The sequence below is a fragment of the Chinchilla lanigera genome, unplaced genomic scaffold (assembly GCF_000276665.1).
Source record: "Chinchilla lanigera isolate Chin_1 unplaced genomic scaffold, ChiLan1.0 scaffold00086, whole genome shotgun sequence".
NCBI lineage: Eukaryota > Metazoa > Chordata > Mammalia > Rodentia > Chinchillidae > Chinchilla > Chinchilla lanigera.
This window is the reverse complement of record NW_004955487.1, coordinates 5621509-5640824: the sequence shown is the minus strand read 5'-3', so window position 1 is coordinate 5640824 and position 19316 is coordinate 5621509. Positions and strand designations below refer to the sequence as shown.

At 52.2% G+C, this 19316-nt stretch overlaps 1 protein-coding gene across 6 annotated transcripts; it reads left to right on the top strand.

Moving 5' to 3' along the window:
* The first annotated feature begins 1264 nt into the window (after positions 1 to 1264).
* LOC102029185 lies at positions 1265 to 18031 on the top strand. Of its 6 annotated transcripts, none has more exons than XM_013504366.1 (4): positions 1265 to 1371; positions 7666 to 7794; positions 15174 to 15275; positions 17723 to 18031. In XM_013504366.1, the coding sequence occupies exons 1-4, from the start codon at positions 1312 to 1314 to the stop codon at positions 17807 to 17809; spliced, it is 378 nt and encodes a 125-aa protein (XP_013359820.1). In that variant the 5' UTR covers positions 1265 to 1311; the 3' UTR covers positions 17810 to 18031. The 6 variants fall into 6 exon arrangements, 5 of the variants coding, with proteins under 5 accessions (XP_013359820.1, XP_005404468.1, XP_013359817.1 ...); XM_005404411.1 differs by lacking the exon at positions 1265 to 1371 and adding an exon at positions 6262 to 7371; XM_013504363.1 differs by lacking the exons at positions 1265 to 1371; positions 17723 to 18031 and adding exons at positions 6262 to 7371; positions 16832 to 17107.
* The last annotated feature ends 1285 nt before the right edge of the window (positions 18032 to 19316 follow it).

The window sequence follows — 19316 nt, the reverse complement described above, 5'->3', positions numbered from 1 at the left end:
GAGGAGTGAGTGACAGCTTGGTGTGGTGGCCACAACTGCTAGCCCAGCACTCGGGAGGGCGAAGGGGAGGCTGAGGCTGAAGATCTCAAGCTCAAATTCACCTGGTCAACTTAGTGCCTGTCTCAAAATAAAAAATGAAAAGCGCTGGGGATGTGGCGCAGTGTGAAGGCCCTGGGTTCCATCCCCAGTACTGAACAAAAAAAAAAAAAAAGGAGGAAGACCCTGCTCACCACAGATTGTGAGGGCTTCCTACCAGTTCTGGATTGCTTACCTGAAAAAATAAGAAATAAAATTAATCATGTTAAGGAGAACACTGCAGCGGGTCTGTCAGAGCCCTGGGCTGTTCCCCAGAGAGAGGCTGCCCTTTAGGGAAGCGTTGTTAATCTTTGAGAGACTCTCCCAGCAGGTGTATTAAATACCTTCTGTAATTAAATGTAACAGTTTAGGCTGGGGATTTAGCTCAGTGGCACAGCGCCTGCCTGGCAAGCTGCACGTTGTGAGTTCGATTCTGGTACTGGAAACAAACAAAAAACAAAACATAAAATAAATGTAACAGTTTAGCTTGATTTAATTTCCCCAACAACCCTGCAGTGCTGGTAGTATTACTGCCCCCTTTCTACAGGCAAGAACCCATGCTCAGAGAGGGAAAGAATCGTATGCAGGTGACACAGCACAAGAAGGGCTCCAATTGCCTGCCCACGCTCCCACAGCCCTAGGGGCTTCCAGCTTCCCTGGCTCCATTTGGCTGTTTCATTCCTCTTTCCTCCGGGCTATCAAGTTGTATCTATAATTTTGTACTGCCTCCTTGATTTATTTGTTTGTATCTGGGTATCTGTTTTAACATTGTACCATGAGCATTTTCACTTCGAGCAATTTTTCCATGTGGGGATTTAGGTTTTTTATAAGTTTGGTGTTGTTTTGTTTTGTTTTGAGACAAGGTTTCACCATGCAGTTCAGGCTGGCCTTGAGGTCTTTGTAGCCCAGGTTGGCCTTGAACTTGCAAAGATTCTCCTGCCTCAGCCTCCCAAGAGCTGGGATTACAGGCAGGAGGATTGCTGTGAGTGCAAGGCCAGTCTGGGCTCTGTAGTGGGTTTAAGGCCAACCTGAACTGTAAAGCAAGCCCTCTCTCTCAAGAAAAAAAGACACACTGCAATGAATCCCCTTAAAATTCTCCCTCTTGCTTCCAACACACTCATCCCATTGTCCTTGCCACTTTCTGCAGCAGCTCTGGAGTCCTCTTTCCTGAAGGTCTTTAGCTGCACTGTCCTGGCTGCCTCAGTGTCCTGAACGGATTCAGAATGTTTCCTTTTCATGGTCATTGTGACTTTGGGGAAGAGCCGGGAGTCATGTGGTGAAGATTCAGTGACTAAGGTGGGTGACAACACAGTGTCATGTTTCTTTTTGACGGAAATTGCCGTGAACAGTGCCAGAGAGAATGTGGCCATGATGGTGGAAGAAAGCCAAGGGAAAGTCAGTGCGTTGGAGGGGACATTTAGGACCCTGGAACCCCTGCTGCCTCCCAGCCTTTCCTGAGCAGAAGATCCGAGGCCACCAGCCGTTCACCTCCAGACTTCCTGTTATGGAAGATGAGCTCGGGTTTGGCAGGTTTTCACAATCTGCAGCAGAAAGCATTCCTAACATCCATTTTGTGCATCTAAAATCCTCAGTTTCTCTAATGTTGGCTTTGAGGTGTTTCTAGCTCTGGGCTTTTGGTCTAGGCCAGCATCCGCTGTTACTCATGTAGCAGAGAACAGTGTCTGTTTCCTCCCGCAGATTCCTGGGATTTAACGTGATGCCAGTGGCTGACACTATTTTTTTTTCTTGGTGGTTTGTGACAGGGTCTTGCTTAGTAGTTCAGGCTGGCCTTGAACTCACAGTGATCCTCCTGCCTCAGCCTCTCAGGTGTTTTGCTTAGATAAAGTTAACCATGAGATTTTCCTAGACTCAGCTTCTTTTTTTTTGGTAGTGGGAATTGAACTCAGGACCTTGCTCTGCCAGGCAGGCACTTGTGCCGCTGAGCTATATCCCTGGCCCTCCTAGACTCAGCTTCTGCCCACAGTGCCTCGCAGGTCCAGAGTGGTGAGATCCAGAGTGAAGCTTCCCAGGCCTCTTAGTATCGAGGGGACCACGAGGAAAGATCACCCACGGGGAGCTGTCGCAGCACCCTGGCATCTGTGCAGATGGTTCCCAACCCCACATCATCTGAGTGGCCTGAAACTCTTGCTGAAGTTTAAATCTACAATGGCCCCAAGCCTCGGGTGTCTGGAGACTGATTGGATGGTGGGCCTCATAGTTGCGGTGCCGTTAGGAGGCGGGGTCTGGTGGAAGGGGTGGTCCTGGGGGCGTGGCCTGGGTGGGTTCAGCTCCTCCCCAGCTCCTCCCTTCTCTCGCTCGTCCCTGTGCCCCATACCCTGGGCAGCTCTTCTCCACCAGACCCCTTCCCAGCTGCTCCTGCCCAGAGCAGCTGACCCCACCAAGGCTGAACCTTCTAAAACATAAACCAAAGTAACCCTCTCTTCTTTTAAGTTACTTGTGTCGGGTATTTTGTCCCAGTGTGGCAAAAGTAACTAAGACACATTTCAAAAAGCAAGTTTCGGGTCGGGAATACAGCTCGGCAGCACAAGTGCCTACCTGGCAAATGCAAGGTCCTGAGTTTGATTCCTGGCACCAAAAAAAAAACAAAAAAAAAAAACAAAAAACAAACAAACAAAAAAAACATTGAAAAATAAAAAGCAAAAGATTTACAAAAAAAAGCAAGTTTACAGTTTTGTTTTCTCTGGAGCAGAAGTTTTTCATTCTCGTTCTCTTTCTCTCTCTCTCTCTCTCTCTCTTTCCTTCTCATGGAAATAAGGCAGCAAGCATGAGAATAAATAAAACTGACCCCAAAATATTTCACATAATAGAATTGTAGGAAATGAATGATAAAATTTCTACACTAAGAAAATTAAAATACAAGCTTAAAATGTCTTCAAGAAATAGAAAACTGCCGGGCATGGTGGCGCACACCTGTAATCCCAGGACTTGGGAGGCTAAGGCATGAGAATGAGAATTGCAAGTTTGAGGCCAGCCTGGGCAATTTAGTGAAACTATCTCAAAAAATATAAGGCTGAGCATGATGACACATGTCTGTAATCCCAGCACTTGGAAGGTTGAGGCAGGAGGATCACTATAAATGTAAGGCCAGCCTGAGCTATGTAGCAAAACCCTGTCTCAAAAAGACAAAAAGAAAAAATCTAAGAAGGGCTGGGGGCTGGGTGTGGTGGCGCACGCCTGTAATCCCAGCCCTCTGGAGGCTGAGGCAGGAGGATCTTTGCTAGTTTGAGACCAGCCTGGGCTACAAAGTGAACTCAAGCCCACCCTGAACGGCATAGCAAGACCCTGACTCAAAAAAAAAAAGAAAAAAAACAGAAGGGCTGGGGATGCAACTCCGCGCAAAGGCCCTGGATTCAATTCCCAGTACTTCAAAACAAAAAGAATTGAGAGCAGAAAAGTTATGGGACACGGGGGTGTTGGTGGGCCCCTTCCCATCTCAGGGAACAGGAGGTGGCTTCATTCTTGGGGCTGGCATCCCACATGCATTGGGGAATCTAAAAAGGGCTCTCCAGAGCACTGCAGGAGGACACAGAGCTGCAGCTGGAGACGCCCAGCGGATCAGGCAGCACTGGTTACATAACCGGGACAGCTGTGGTGACTCAGGGTGTGTAATGGGAAGATTCACATCGGTCACTAGGAAAGTAAAAGGCCGCCTGTGAGTCACGGGGCCGCCCTCCCTGGAGTCTCCGAAGCACAGACACCTGCCGTTGATTCAGAGCCTGCCCTTTGTCTTTCACAGCACTACTTCGTGTTTCACCACAGAGCTCCACCAGGGAGTGAGGGCAGGGCCGAGGCACCCAAAGGAGACCATAGCTAAAAGCGAAATAGCAGCTAATACCAGAAATGCCTGCTGTGGTCCAGAAGTGCTTGGAGTTTTTTTTTTTTTTCTGTCTTTTGAGACAGGATCTCCCTCTGTAGCCCAGGCTGGCCTGGAACTTGCGGCAATCCTCCTGCCTCAGCCTCCTGAGTGCTGGGGTCACAGGAGGGCGCGGCCCTGCTCACCAGGATTCGTTTTAATTTACCGCCTGAGACCATGTGGGCTTTTCTGGAAGCAATGCTTTAGTCAAGGCGTTGGGGAGCACTTGGGGGTTTCCAGGCAAGCTCTGCCCGCCCTGTGGAAATCCACTCAAACAATACTTCTGAAAGCACAGTGCTCCTGTGGTGCAGTGACAGGGTGACCTGGACCTCAGGAAGTTCCGGCTGGGCCGTGTGAAAACCTGCCCTCTGACGGCCCAGGAGTGACTCACGTGTTTTGATTCCATACTGGCCTGACCTACTTCTCCAGCCCCGCCCCTTTCCAGATTTACATATTCAAATTAGCCAACGTGTGCACATGTCGCTTGCCCACTGGCCCAGGGCCTCAGAACACCTGTGCCCACTTGTGGGGAGGAGGGATCTCAGACCCTAGTTCTTCCTGTGCTGTTTCTTGGAGGCTTCGAGGGCTGGTGCCAAGCAGAGCAGTCTCTGTGGTGATGGGCTCAGGCCTGGCAGCAGCTACTTGGGTACAGGGCACTTTCTTTCTCGCTGGGACAAAATATCTGACACCCACAATTTAAAGCAGAATTGAGGGGCTGGGGATTTAGCTCAGCGGCAAAGCGCCTGCCTGGCAAGCGCAAGGTCGTGAGTTCGGTTCCCGGTACCGGAAAAAAAAAAACCAAAAAAAAAAAAAAAAAAGCAGAATTGGTTTATTTTGGAGAGAAGGGAGGAGCCGGGGAGGAGAAACTCTTCCAGGCCACGCCCCTAGGACCGCCTCTACCAATTAGGCCCCGCCTCCTGACGGCGAGGCCGCAATAAGCCCTCATCATCCGTTCTGCTTCCAGAAGCCCGGTCTATGCTGGCCAGGGGCTTCGGGGACATCTGGGTTTAAACCAGAGGACACCGGAGTGGAACATCAACCTCAGCCTCCCCATGCTGGGATCACGTCCAGCTACAAATATTTTCAGCCAGCCCAGGCCTTGTCTTTTCCTTTGCCTAATGGTGTCTTTGAAGCGCAAAAGGTATTTCTTTCTTGCTTTCTTTCTTTCTTTCTTGTCTTTTTGAGACAGGGTCTCGCTGTGCAGTTCAGACTGGCCTTGAGTTCAGTTTGTAGCGCAGGCTGGTCTCGAACTTGCAATGATCCTCCTGCCTCAGCCTCCCAAGTGCTGGGATTACAGGAGTGCGCCACCACGCCCGGCTTATCATTTGGTTTGAAGCCCCACAGCATTTTTAATGTTCTTGCTTTGTTTTGTTTGTATTTTCCTATTTTTCTTTTTTTTGTACTTTTTTCTTTAAAATAAAAATAAAAAAAAAAAAAACTAGCCTGAACCACATAGCAAGACCCTGTCTCAAAAAGACAAAAAAATAATCAAATCAAATCAAATCACTCATACAGTCATATTCCTCAGTGTGACCAGCCTGCCTATTGAATCTGTTTCCTCCTGAGCCCGCTTTGCTACTGTGTGCTTCTAGGACTGCGCCCTTCCCTTCTCAGTGGTCTGGCTCCCTAGCCGGCAACCCTTCCCCTTTGATCGACACAGGTGGTGTGTCCCCAGGCATCTCTGGTTCTGCTAATGGTGATCTCTTGCTCTCTTCACACTTCTGGTAAAGGTGGGTCAATGTTGTTGATATCTCTGTCCCTCTGTCTCTGTCTCTCTTTTGGGGGTAAGGGGTACTGGGCCTTTGCATTGAGCTACACCTCCAGCCCTTTTTATTTTTTTATTATGAGACAGCGTCCTGCCAAGTTCCCCAGGCTGGGTTCAAACTAGTGATCCTCCTGCCTCAGCCTCCCTTGGGATCACCTTGCTAGTAGAGATGGAGGCAACATTAAAGCCCAGCTTATTGACAACCCTTCTTCCCATGTCCTTCCTGCTCTGTTCAAAACCCCTGGTAAGGGACAAGGCAGAGAGAGGCAAAAGCTAGAACTGCAGGTGCCCTTTGATATCATATGCAGGTAAACTGAGGCACCAGGGCTCCAACCAGCCTATCAGCATCTGAGCCCAGCAATCTTCCGGACCCTACTGCTACTCCAGATCTTCCAGACACCCAGCTGACACAGCCGTGTCAGTCAGTCACACCTGTAATCCCAGCATCCTGATAGGCTGAGACAGGAAGATCTCAACTTAGAGTCCAGGCTGGGCAATTTAGTAAGACCCTGTCTCAAAATAAAAAATAAAAAGGGCTGGGGATGCAGTTCCATGTGAAGGGTTCAGTCCCCACTACTACAAAAAAGAAAAGAGGAGCAGCAATGTAGGACTTTTAGCTTTTCCCAAATCCTGAAATATCACCATTTAATTGCTTAATTTTCTGCATTTGTTCATTTTAGACTAGCCCGGGGCTCTGCAACCTGGCATATTAGAGAACCTCTTGCTTTTTAATAATAACGCTTAGTGTTTATATAGCGCGTTTCATGTTCAAAGTGCTTTACAGACTTTACTAATTAATCGGAACACCGCCTGCTGCCCAGGGCAGGTTGGACCACGTTCTTGGCTCCTAATTATGGGGGGCAGAATCCCCTGCACCAACCTCGCTCACTCTCCGGACCATTTCTGTCCAAAGCAGACTGTGGGCCGCCAGTCACAGCTTCCCCTGAGCGGGTTCATGCGTGGAAGGGGGACCTGAGGCTGGGGCAGACACACCTCCTCCTGGGAGCCCCTGGGAAGGGAAGAGTCCAATTGAGTACTGAGTTAGGGGGAGGAGGGGCTTTGCAGAGTAAAGAGGAGTTCTCCAGGTGGAGGGCACAGCCTGCGCACAAGCGTAGAGGGAGCACTGAGGGGCAGGAACTCAGTATTTAGAGGATGAGGGGAGGAAAGATGGGTGCAGAGGCCAGACAGGTCTCTTAGGAGCTGGATTTTGCTGCAGGCAGAGGGTCTCTGGGGTCTTGTTTTTGTTCTTTTTCTTCTTTTTTTTACATAGGGTCTCACTATGTAGTTCAGGCTGGTCTTGAACTTATGGTGATCCTCCTGCCTCAGCCTCCTGAGTGCTAGAATGACAGAGTTGTGCCTGGCTTCTCAGGGATTCTTCCAGGTCAAGGAAGCAAGGCTGAACTGGGATGGACTCCAAGTGCAGAGGCTGGGGAGGGGCTTGGCGGTGGCCCTCCACGTGGAGTGGGCGGGGCTCAGGGACAGGGTGCCTGTGGCAGTTGCCCCCCAAGGCACTGTGGTGGGGCAGCCAGAGGTGGCTGCTGAGCTGGGGTCTGGAGCGTGCCGAGCCAGGATGGTGGCCAGACCCCGGGGCTTCAGTGCTTCTCTGTGGGGACGTCGGTGCGCTCAGCGGTGGGGGAGGCGGACGCAGCGGGCCGAGGTGAGGGCAGCGTCACGGGGGCCACCAGGTAGCACGGGAAGGGACAGCTGGGGCCGAGGCCTGGCACAGCTGCGGAGAGTGACGTCCCAGGCCCCTTGGCCTCCTGCGCACACTGTGGGCCGGAGCCTTGGCGTCGGAGCCTGTCCGTGCCCGTCTCTCTGGGACGTGATGGCAGGATTGGGGGCTGGAGGAGGCCTTGCTACGCCTTTGAGGCCCGGGGCTCCTCTGCGGCACCCAGGGCACTCTGCCCGAATCGCTTAGACTGGGCTCAAATGTGTGACCCTCCTTCCTCAGCCTCCCAGAGCACAGAGGCACGAGCATTCGCCACCACAGTCGGCTCTAGGCAAATTCTCCCGGGCTTGGACAGGATCCCAGCAGGCCAGGGGGACAGAGGAGAAAAGCACGAAGGCAGCAGCACGGCAGGTGAGCGGTTGCCACCGCGGGGAGGCGGGGAGGGAGCCGCCTGGAGCCAGCCCTGCGCCTGCGCACTCTGACTAACTCGTTGCTCACCGCTGCGCCTGGCGCGCGAACCCCCGGGGCTGGGGAGGAGGGAGGGAATTGAACACTAATAGCAGCCAGGCCCCGAGCCAAGTGATAATAATTAACTTTTATTGAGCCGCCCGCCACTCCCTCCTCCTTTCCTCCCCTGAAGCCCTGGGCAGAGGAGCCTGAGCATGGCCTGCCCTTACAGCCGAGGAGACCCAGGCCGGGACTGGAACCTGGCTCCGCTCGGGAGGCAGGCATCCCCGTGTGCAGAGGCATGGACAGCCACCCCTGCTGCCCACGGCCTCTGGGTGGCCCATGGGGTGGGGCGGGCCAGGAGCAGCGGTGACAGGTAACAGGGGACGGCTGACAGGTGACAGCAGCAGCTGCTCTCCGCCCTCCACTTCCTGTTCCGGCCCAGCCTGCTCGGACTCCCAGCCCTGCCGGGCCCAAGGTGCTGGTTTTATCGGTGACTCACAGGATTCAGACTCGGTGCTGAATGGGCTTGTGCCCTGCCCCGGGCCCTGAGTGCCAGCCTGGACGGTCCCTCCGTGTACACAGCCCACATCAGTGACCCAGCGGACAAGGACAGCACTGGACTGAATGCTCAACCTGGGGGACAGACAGTGTCTCCTCGTCTCAGCTGCGCCTAGGGAAAACTGGATGTGTGCGGTACTGGGAACCAAAGGCAAGGCCTCCCACGACAGGGTCCCACTAAGTTGCCCGGGCTGGGCTTCAACTTGCGCTCCTCCTGCCTCAGCCTCCTAGAGTATTTTATTAGAAACTCCTAAATCAGGTGTGGGGGCATATGTCTGTAATTCCAGCACTCAAGAAGCTGAGGCAGGAGGATCATTGCAAGTCTGAGGCCAGCCTGGATACACAGTGAGACCCCCACCCCCTAAAAAGAAAGAAACTTAAACCTCTTTGTGAGGTCCCTGTCCCTCCTTAGAGCCGTCTAACTTGCTCAATTCCATGGAGCTCTCCCAGCTCCCTTTGAAGCCTGGGAACTTCTGTCTTAGCCAGCAGACTCTGTCTAGTTCCCCTCCCGGTGACCGAGCACGTACAGCCTTGGCTGGGGCAGCTCACGAGGTGGGACCAGAGGTGGAGACATCCATGACCTGGAGGGCCAGGCAGTGCCTTCTGTTGGACGTGTGGGCTTGGGGACAGACGGGGCGCCCGATGCCAGGCCTTGCTCCTGGCGGGAGGTCACAGCTGGTGTGTCCCTCCTGACTCAGCCTCCTTATCTAAACAAAGACCGTGGCCATGGAAGCGGGCACTCAGAGGTATCTGAGTGAATAAACAAATGAATGAACAAATGAACGATGCCCAGGTCTCTGGGCAGTTGTGAGGGCTCAGGGTGATGTGGGTGTTTAAACACCTCCCGGCACCTGGCGGGCGGTCCCCAACTCATCATCATCACTGTCATTGGAACACGGGGGATGGAGCCCAGGGCCTTCAGACTGAGCGATGCCCCCAGCCTTTGGTTCAGTTTTGAAGACAGGGTCTTGAAAATTTGCTCAGCTGCAACAACAACAACAACAAAAATTAGGGCCGGGGATATAGCTCAGCGGCAGTCTGGCAAGCACAAGGTCCTGAGTCCCATTCTCAGTACCAAAAAAAACAAAGAAAAGAAAATTTGCTCAGTTAGCTGGGAAAGGTGATGGTGCACACCTGTAATCCCAGCACTCGGGAGGCTGAGGCAGGAGGACCACCATGAGTTAGAAGCCAGTCTGGGTTATATGAGTTCAAGGCCAGCTTGTCAAGGCCAGCTTGCACTGCATAGCAAGACCTTGTCTCAGGGCTGGGGATTTAGCTCAGCGGCAAAGCGCCTGCCTGGCAAGTGCAAGGTCGTAAGATCGGGAGTTCGGTTCCTGGTACCGGAGAAAAACCAAAACCAAAAAAAAAGACCCTGTCTCAAAAAAACTAAAATTAAAAAAATTTTTTTTTCCTAAAAAATGGCCCAGCTGAAACTTGAACTTGTGATCCTCCTGCCTCAGCCTCCCAAAGTGCGGGGACCATAAGCCAGACTAGTTACTCAGTAGTGGAAGGCTCTCCCTTCAGCAACTCCCTTCTTAGGTCAGAAGAAAGCCCTGCTTGGGCGCCCTTCGTCTTCCCAGGGGGCCGGGTCGTCCGCTCCCCTCTGCGCAGCCAGGCTGTCCCACCCCTCGGTCGGCCTGGTCCCGGTCACTGAGCACCGCAGGGCGGCCGGGCTGAATTACTCAGGGGCCGCAGCCCAGCCGTGCTCTTGCATCACCGCCACACGCCCACGGCTGTCACCTCCCGTCTGGCCCTGGCCCGCCCACCGTGACGCATGGGGATTGTGACAGCCATGCCCGGCTGGTGGGAGGCAGTGCCCAGGCAGGGGTGCCCAGAGCATGGCTCCTGGCTCAGGGTGACCTGTGCCTCGCTGGGCCTCCGCTACCAGCCAGCAGGGGCCCAGGCCAGCTTTGCGCTGTCATCAGGACCGCATCGTCTTCGTTTATTTTTAAAATTTCTCTTTATTTCCATTCGCGTGTCTGAGGTGCGCGAGACTCGCTGGAGTGGCGGTGGTTAGCGGCTGTGAGATGCAAGCAGGGCGCCACCCGCTCCCGCAGTTTCGAGTTATGAGACAGTGCCCCCGCAGAGTAAGATCCTGGTAATAGAAGGGCTGTGCTGGTGTTTTCTTTCGTGTTCGACGGATGGTTTTCACTGACGAGCGATCCCTAGACTAAACTCAAATTTCTTCAGTGATTCTTGGTTGGAAAAAAAGACAACATAACTGAGTTTTGTGAAGTACAATGTTGGAGGCAAAGGCGTCTGGGGGAAATGAAAGAAAAACAGCAAAAGGCTGATCATTAGTAAAGATGGAGCTGGGTGAGGTGGCGCAGGCCTTGATCCCAGCACTCAGGAGGCTGAGGCCGGAGGGTCACTGTGAGTCTGAGGCCAGCCTGGGCCACACAGTGAATTCCCGGCTTGGCCTCTCAAGGGCTGGGATGATGGCGCGTGTCCCTACAGCCGCCTTAGGACCAGCGTTTGGAGACTGGAGGTTCAGGACTCTGCACGCTCCTCGTCCCCTCGTTCCCTGCAGGGGTGATTTGTGGAATCTGCCAGGCTGAGGAGGGAGAGCGGAGCTCCTGGGCAACTCCCGTGGGATCTTTGCTGCAGTGCGGCCATCGCTGAGGCGCAGGAGTTCAGGTCGTGGTCACCTGAAAGGAGCAAAGGCATGGAATATTGCCAAGAGGAGGAGGGAGCCATCAGCGGCCATGCAAGGCTCCCCAGCAGCTGACCACCCAAGACCCAGGCAGGGCAGATCAGAACTGTGCCTCGAGTCTGGCTCATCCAAGGCAGAGTGGCTGTCATCAAGAACACAACACAAATGACTCTGGTTTATCCTTTTTGATGGCAGAGTAGTACTCCATTGTGTGTGGACACCACATTTTCTTTATCCATTCCTCTGGTGATGGATATACAGGCTGCCTCCAGGATTTAGCATCATAATATTAAGTGAAATAACTCACACACACAAGCTCAGCTGTCCCATGGTTTCTTTCCTATGAGAAAAGCAGCAGGTGTGATGGTGCATGCCTGTAATCCCAGCACATGGGAGGCTGAGGCAGGATAATCTTTGCAAGTTCAAGACCAACCTGGGCTACAAAGTGAGTTTAAGTCCAGCCTGCATATCGAGACCCTGTCTTTCAAAAGACAAAAACAAAAAATCTATGAGAAATTCAAAGTAGAAATAAAGAGCAGAATAAAAGCCAGGTCACAGAAAACAGGGAGAGAGATCCTCTACAGATGGGAAGGGGACTGAGGGAAGGGGCAGAGGGGACAGAAAGCAGGAAGAATTAAGGTGCATTGCAGTCACGCACCAGCTCCCCAGAGGAGCATGACCATTGTACACTGTGAGCCTGTAGTAATAAAAATGGAAAAAAGAAAACAAAGCATGCTGGCGAGGCTGAGGCTGCGGTGCGGGGTGGGAGGAGCCCACTGCACTGCCCGTGGAATCGTACTGAGGGCGGCCGCTGTGGGCGTCAGGAGGGAGCCTCCAGAGTGCTTGTGCCCAGCCCCGGTGAGTCAGCGGGCAGTGCATGAGCCCGGCTCAGTTGCCCTCTCCCTCAAGGTTTTCCCTCTTCCGGGGATGCACCCCGTCCCAGAGGATGTCACTGCCCAGGTTACACAAAACACCGGCTGGAGAGGAGGCCGCGGGCCAGGTGCCCTGGTTGCTGACACAGGGCCGTGTCGCGGGGCCAGTTCCCAGTCCCACTTCCTCTGAGTGTGGAAGTGTCCACCCAGGAGCAAGCCAGGCTATCCCCGTGTCACTTTCAGAGACGAGCCAGCTGCTTCCTTGCGGCTGGGGGGTCCGAGCTTGAAGGCAGGATGAGTAGGCCCCAAGGGACTGTGCCGGCTCTGCTGTCTTCTTCCGCTCGGCAGACACTTGCTAGGTTTATCCTGTGAGGCCACGGTCAGCATGTCGTCCTTGTTGTTGATGCTTAGTACGCCACTGTGTAAGTGTACAGTTCTGAATTTATCAGGTGATGGATGTTTGGGTTTACTTTTGGCTGTTACAAACAGTGTCATGGATGTTCACATGTGCATTTTTGTGTGAACTAAAGTTTTCAATTCTATCCTTTTTTTTTTTGGTATTGGGAATCGAACTCATGACCTTGCCCTTGCCAGGCAGGCACTGTGCTACTGAGCTATATCCCGGGCCCCTCAGTTCTCTTTATGTCTTAGTCCCTTTCCTGTTACTGGAACAAAATACCAGATACCTACAATTTAAGAATAGAGATTTGCTGAGCCTGGTGGCACATGCCTGTCATCCCAGCACTCAGGAGACTGAGGCAGGAGGATCATAGCAAGTTCGAGGCCAGCTTGAGCTACATAATGAGTTCAAGTCTAGTCTGAATTACAGAGTGAGACCCTGACTCAAAAAAAAAAAGAAAAAGGAAAGATGTATTTTCAGTGTTGGGTCCACGGTCGGCTGCCCCAAGGCAGGAGCATCATGGCGGAAGGGCGTGGAGGTGGAAATCCGCTCATCTCATGGCGGCCGGGAAGCAGAGAGGAAAGAAAAGCGCAGGACGGGAACACACCCTTCCCGGTCTCACCCCAGCGACCTCCTCCAGCCAGGGCCACGCTCACAGCACATGCAGGCCTGAGCTCACCCATGGCGGCCCCTCACCTTCCAGACGCCCTGGCTGTGACTGCAGGAGAGCTTAGCGCACGTTAGATCGAAGCCGGGCGTGTGGATGAGAATGGAGTTGCTGGGTCCCCCGGTCACTGTTTCGGAGGCACTGCCAAGCCGCTTCTGTGCAGGGCTGTGCCCCTTTACCTCCCCACCAGTGACAGGGCAGACCTCGGATCCCGCCCCCCTCCAGTGCTGGTAATTGCCGCCACCGGCCAAGCGGGGCCTCACTGGGCTTTGATGTGTCCTGCCATGCTCACCCCTGGGGCTGGGCACCTGTGCCTGTGGTTCCCGGCCATCCGCAGCCCCTTTTCAAGAGACGTCCACTCACATTCTTTGCCAATTTTTAATTTTTGGGTTTTTTTTTTTTTTTTTGGTTTTTTTGAGACTGGGTTTCTTTCTGCAGTTCAGGCTGACCTTGAGCTCACTTTGTAGCCTAGGCTGGCCTTGAACTCCCAAAGATCCTCCCTCCTGCCTCAGCCTCCTGAGTGCTGGGATTACAGGCATGCGCCACCACGCCCGGCTCAATTTTTTTTTTTTTTTTTTTTTTTTTTTGAGGCAGGATGTCGATATGTAGCTCAGGCTGGCCTTGAACTGGCAGCAAGCCTCCTGCCTCAGCCTCCTGAGGCTGGGATTACAGGTGTGCCCCACCATGCCTGGCCAATTTTTAAAATTTGATTTGTTTTTTAATTTTTGTGTTATGAGAGTTCTTTATCTGTTCTGGATACTCAATTCCAAGGTCCAAATGACCATGAAAGGAGTGGAGCCTCGGCACTCCTTCTCTGAGACACAGGGTTCTTTTCACGGTGACCACTGGGTTCCACCAGTGGCCCCCCCAGACATAAGACCCTTCCCATCAGGTTGCCAAGTCACAGAAAAGGTGGATCCAGTTTAGCCATTGTCAAAAGGTTAAGGCAGGCAAGGTGATCCCAGCACTCAGGAGGCTGAGGCAGGAAAATCTCCGTGAGTTCAAGGCCTGGACTACACAGTGGGACCATGTCTCAAAGAAAAAATCTGCCCCCAAAAACCAAAAAAAAAAAAAAAAAAAATATATATATATATACACACACACACACACACACACACATACATATATGTGTGTGTGTGTGTGTGTGTGTGTGTGTGTATATATATATATATAAACTGCAGCTGTGTCAATGCTATCACCTAAACAGGATGTGCTTCTTTCTGGTTATAATTCACGTCAAAAGGAGACACCGGTAGAACATCAGACCCTCTGCACAACAAAGATTCTTTGATCAGCGAAGAATGTTTGGTAAACTCGCCCAGAGTGAAACTAATTGGTTGGGAGCAGATCTAATCTCCCCAAGACACTGCTGCTAAATGAGGACTGGTCAAGGTGTTTGAACTTCACAGGGCCGGCTGGATAATTGGACCCCGGCTCCCCGACACCAACCCTCCTGCAGAGATGAAAGACGGCCCTGTGCCTGGAGACACCGGCCAGCAGGGGCCTCGGACCTTCCCCAGGGACCAACAGGGTGCAGGGGTGTGGTCGGGCTGGAAGCGACAGCTCACCCAGGGGTCTGACCACGCCCTTCTGCACTGCTGGACAACCAGAAATACCTTCACACACTTCCCATGGACCCCAGGTGACCTCAGAGAGAGGCATTAGGCTGGACCACCAGGGAGTGTCTCTGCCCTGGCTCAAGCACAGCTTGGTACCTGGAGGTTCCAATCAGAAGTATCCTTGGTCAAACCAGGCGTGGTGTCACACACCTGTAATTCCAGCACTCAGGAAGCTGAGGCAGGAGGATCGCTTCAAATTCTAGTTCAGCCTGAGCTCATGGTGAGCTCAAGGCCATCCTGAACTACATAGTAAGACCCTGTCTCAAAAACCCAAAAACAAAAGTGAAAGGGGAGAAGAGGAAGCAGCACTCTTGGTCAAAGAATGTTCTGTTCCTATAGCAAATTGCCATTGCTCCCTAACTAGTGTTGAAATAGAGATTTGAAGTGGCAATTCATTTTTGTTTGTTGTTTTCTGTCTTTTTGAGACAGGGTCTCACTATGTAGGGCTGGCTGGCTGTGAACTTGCTGCAGTCCTCCTGCCTCAGCCTCCTGAGTGCTGGGACTAAAGGCTTGTGCCACCATGCCCGCCTAGAATCCCTCTTCCTACAGTAGTTGCTGTCCACCTTCACAGCCCTGGTTTGGCGAAGGAGAAACCCAGGCTCAGGGAGGCCTCCAAATTCTGAGTCGGGCAGAGCGCACCAAGGGAAACCGGACTTTCCACATCCAGATGCAGGCAAGTTTCCTCCTTTGGTACCATCCTCGCAGCACTGTGACCCTCTGTCTTAATTACTTTTTTTTCTGGTACCAGGAATTGAACTCACGACATTGTACTTGCCAGGCAGGCGCTGTGCCACTGAGCTAAATCCCCGGCCCCCCTCTGTCTTAATTACTGTTCTTATTACTGAGACAAAATACCCGACGCCCAAAGTTAAAGGAAGAAAGGTTTATTTCGCACACAGTTTGTAGAGTTGGCTCACAGTTTGTAGTCGGCTGGCTCCAAGGCAGGGTGGTGTGGCAGAGGAGAAGCAGTTCATGGTGGGCAGAAGGCAGCAGAGTGACCAGAGCCGATCACAGGTCTTTCCGTCCTTCTGTCTCATCCAGGCCACTCAGCACTCACACCCTTAGTCTTAGCACCCTTGAGCCTAGCATTACACCATGAAGCTATCCCAGTGTCACACACTGAAGATCCAGCCACCTCTGAAAAAGCCGCATGACTGTGTGAGGCTTTGGGGAGACATCAAGACCCGAGCCATAACACCCTTCAAGTCTCACATTTCTTCATCTGTAAAATTGGACCAATCTCAAAAGCTGCTGCCAAGCCAGGTGTGGTAGCACATGTCTGTCATACCAGCACTCTGGGAGGCTGAGGCAGGAGGATCTCAAATTTAAGCCCATCCTGGGCAACTCAGGGCTGGGATGTCCACCCCAGGCTGCTGGCCTGCCCTGAGCCAGTGTGTCCTTGCAGGCCCTGAGCCCTGCTGAGAAATTAAAATACACTGAAGCGCAGGCCGCAAGTGGCACAGCTGGGGCCGAGCGGAGTCTCAAAGTGGAGGGGAGGGACTGTTCTGAGGCCAGGAGTTGGATGTCCGCCTCAGTGGTCGGAGCTCTGGGGCCCTGCCTCAGGGTTCACCTCTCTGTGCACCCTGCCCAGCATGTGTCAGCCCCAGAGCCCCCACAGACTGCCAGGGAGGGAGATCTCCTCACACACGGGGTCTGTAATCACCGAGACAGCCCACACTTCTTCCCCCTGTTGCCCGTTGATTTCCTATTATAATTTCTAAGTCGGATTTTCTTTTTTGCAGTACTAGAATTTTATTTTTGAGCCAAGGTCTTGCTAAATTGTCCAAACTGGCTTCAAACTTAAAATCTTCCTGCCTCATCCTCCTAAGTGCTGGGATTACAGGAGCATACCACTCTGCCCAATTTAAATTTTTTTTTTTTTTGTCTTTTTGAAACAGGATCTCCCTATGCAGTTCAGGCTGGCCTTGAGCTCACTCTGTAGCTCAGGCTGGCCTTGAACTCCCAACGATCCTCCTGCCTCAGCCTTCTGAGTGCTGGGATTACAGGCGTACGCCACCACACCCGGCTGCCCAGTTTAATGTATATTTTAACAATTGTCCCCTAGCTGGGTGTGGTGATACAGGCTTGTAATCCAAGCACTTGGGAGGCTGAGGCAGGAGGATTGAGAGTTTGAGGCCAGCCTGAGCTACATAGTGAGTTGGAGGTGAGCCTGAACTATATAGTGAGACCCTGCCTCAAGAAAGTAAATAAATAAAATTGTTCCAGCAGTTGTGAGATGATATGACTATCTGCCCACCTGTATTGTCTGATGTTGCTGAGCACTGACTATACGGAATAAGAAGAGGAGGAAGAACAGAAGGAGGGGGAGAGGAGGAGAAGAAGATGAAGAAGGAGAAGGAGAAAGAGAAGGAGGAGAGGAAGAGGAAGAAGAAGAGGAAAAATCAGCCAGGAAAAATGGTGCTGACTTGTAATTCCAGCCATTTGGGAGGCTGAGGCAGGAGGATTGCAAGTTTGAGAGTAGCTGGGAAACTTAGGGAGACTCTGTCTTTAAAAAACAAAACAAGCCAAGTATGGTGGCGCACGCCTGTAATCCCTGTAATGGAGCTACATAGGAGACCCTGTCTCAAAAAACCAAAACAAAAGGCTGGAGGTGTAGCACAGCCATGGAGCACTTTTCTGGTATGTGCAAGGCTCTGGGCTCCACCCCAGTATGAAGAGGAGGAGGAGGAGGAAGTGGAGGAGGAATCACTTTTGCCCTCTACTATCAGGTACGTCATAAGCATCACTCAAGGACGCAGTCATAAGCATCACTCAAGGACACAGGTGCGCACCCCACATCTCACAAGGGCCGCAGGATCCTGTCAGGCCTCCTTGGACACCAAGCCATGCGCACACACTTGCCTCAGTGCCCCACCACCAGGAGCGGCCTACAGCCTGCGCTTTTCCTCCTGTTCTCTTCCCGGAGCTCCCAGCCCTGCAGCTGGGAAAATCTTCCCTGCAGATGAAAGCGGCTGGCCACGCCTTGCCCTTCTATATATAGGGCTCTGCCTTTAAAGCTCTATCTATCTATTTATGTCTATTAATTGTTCTTTTAGAAGGGAGTAATTGACTCTCCATAGATCAGAGGCAGGGAGGGCCAGCTATTCCTTTTTTTCTTAGGGGGGAAGAAGCCGAGTGGTGTGTGGCTGTTGGAACAGGAACTTGGAGGCAGAAGGAGGCGAATCATCTGTTCTCACAGATGCTTGAATCTGCTACAAGATCACCGTGGGGTTCTGGGCTGCAACTCCCAGGGAGCCCCTGACCCCAGCTCTGACACTAATGATGCCTTTTATTATTTGCTGACCTATGTCTAAAATCTATAATTATCATTCTGCATTGATTATTGGTAGGGAGAGAGCATGTTATAATTTTTTCAAATTATATAAATTATCTTTGAGACTCCTTTTTGGAAAATTTTCTATGACTATATCTGCCTTTGTTTCTGCTTGTATAGAAATTAAATTTTTGCCTTTTCCTGCAAAATTATCTTTTATAGCCTGCTGGATGATGATAATAATACTTTGTACTTTCTGAAGGGCCTTTTATCCGGGGATCTCAAAGCACATCATAAACTTTAATTAATTCTTGCAACAAGCCCTGTGAGGTAGGTAAGTATTATTAACCCCATTTTACAGATAAGGACAGTGAGACATGGAGAAGTTGGGTAATTTGCCAAAGGCCCCAAAGCAGTTAGAAGCTAAGTCTGAACAAGATCTCCCTGCACCGGTCTCAGGCCTACGGCCCTGCGTCCCCTGGCCCTGTGATTGATGGAGCAGCCTCAATCAATGCAGCGCCCGCCCTAAATACATGTTGCATGGCTTGCAGGCATTATGGGGAATTATCGGCTGAGTCACAGGCCTCGACCCTGGGGACTGACCAATCTTCGGGCAGCAAACCCACTTCTTAGATCCCAAAGCTTTTGCTGTACACCCCCAGCCCCAGCAAGCCCTCCTTCCTGATTTCTGGAGTCTACCAGGCCGGGGCTGTGGGCCAGGTATGCTGCTGGTGGCATTGGGCCCTCTGCTACCTCCTCATTTTTTTTTTGGGGGGGGGGGTTTTCTCCGGTACCGGGAACCGAACTCACGACCTTGCACTTGCCAGGCAGGCGCTTTTGCCGCTGAGCTAAATCCCCAGCCCCTACCTCCTCATTTTAAATCCTATGGCTGGGTAGCTGGAAGAGTGGCTATGTTAACCCCATTTCACAGATAAGGAAAACTGAGGTTCAGATAGTAAAGAGAGGCCGGGGATATAGCTCAGTGGCATAAGAGCTTCCCTGGCAAGCCTGAGGTCATGAGTTCGATTCCTGGCCAAAAAACAGAAAGTGAAGAGAGTCAGGTGTGGTGGCATTCACCTGTCATCCTAGTACTCAGGAGAGAGGCTGAAGCAGATCACTGTGAGTTCAAGGCCAGCCTGGCTATATAGTGAGACCCTGTCTCAAAAAGACAAAAAAGTAAAAAGCAAAGAGCATAGTGCAGGTCACCGACAGAACCGAAGTCCCAGCTGGGTTCTAGCCCGACCAGCCAGCTGGCACCAGGCCCACCTAGGCCGCAGAGCCACAGTGCCCATGGCGACATTTCTGAGGGACACAGCCGGGGGCCAGAGTCCAGTTCCCTGGCCCTGCCATCCAGCGCACAGCTCCGCAAGCCCACTAGGGGGCTGGGGGGATCTGGGACGGGGGCAAGGGACCCCAGGGTGGCCGTCCTCGTTGGCTACC

Coding starts and splice junctions, on each gene's coding strand:
- LOC102029185 (XM_005404411.1), top strand. CDS start 7,057: ATGACAGAGTTGTGCCTGGCTTCTCAGGGATTCTTCCAGGTCAAGGAA. Junction 7,372..7,665: donor GGCGGACGCAGCGGGCCGAG/GTGAGGGCAGCG, acceptor CTCCTTCCTCAG/CCTCCCAGAGCACAGAGGCA. Junction 15,276..17,722: donor CTTTCCACATCCAGATGCAG/GCAAGTTTCCTC, acceptor TTTTTTTCTTAG/GGGGGAAGAAGCCGAGTGGT.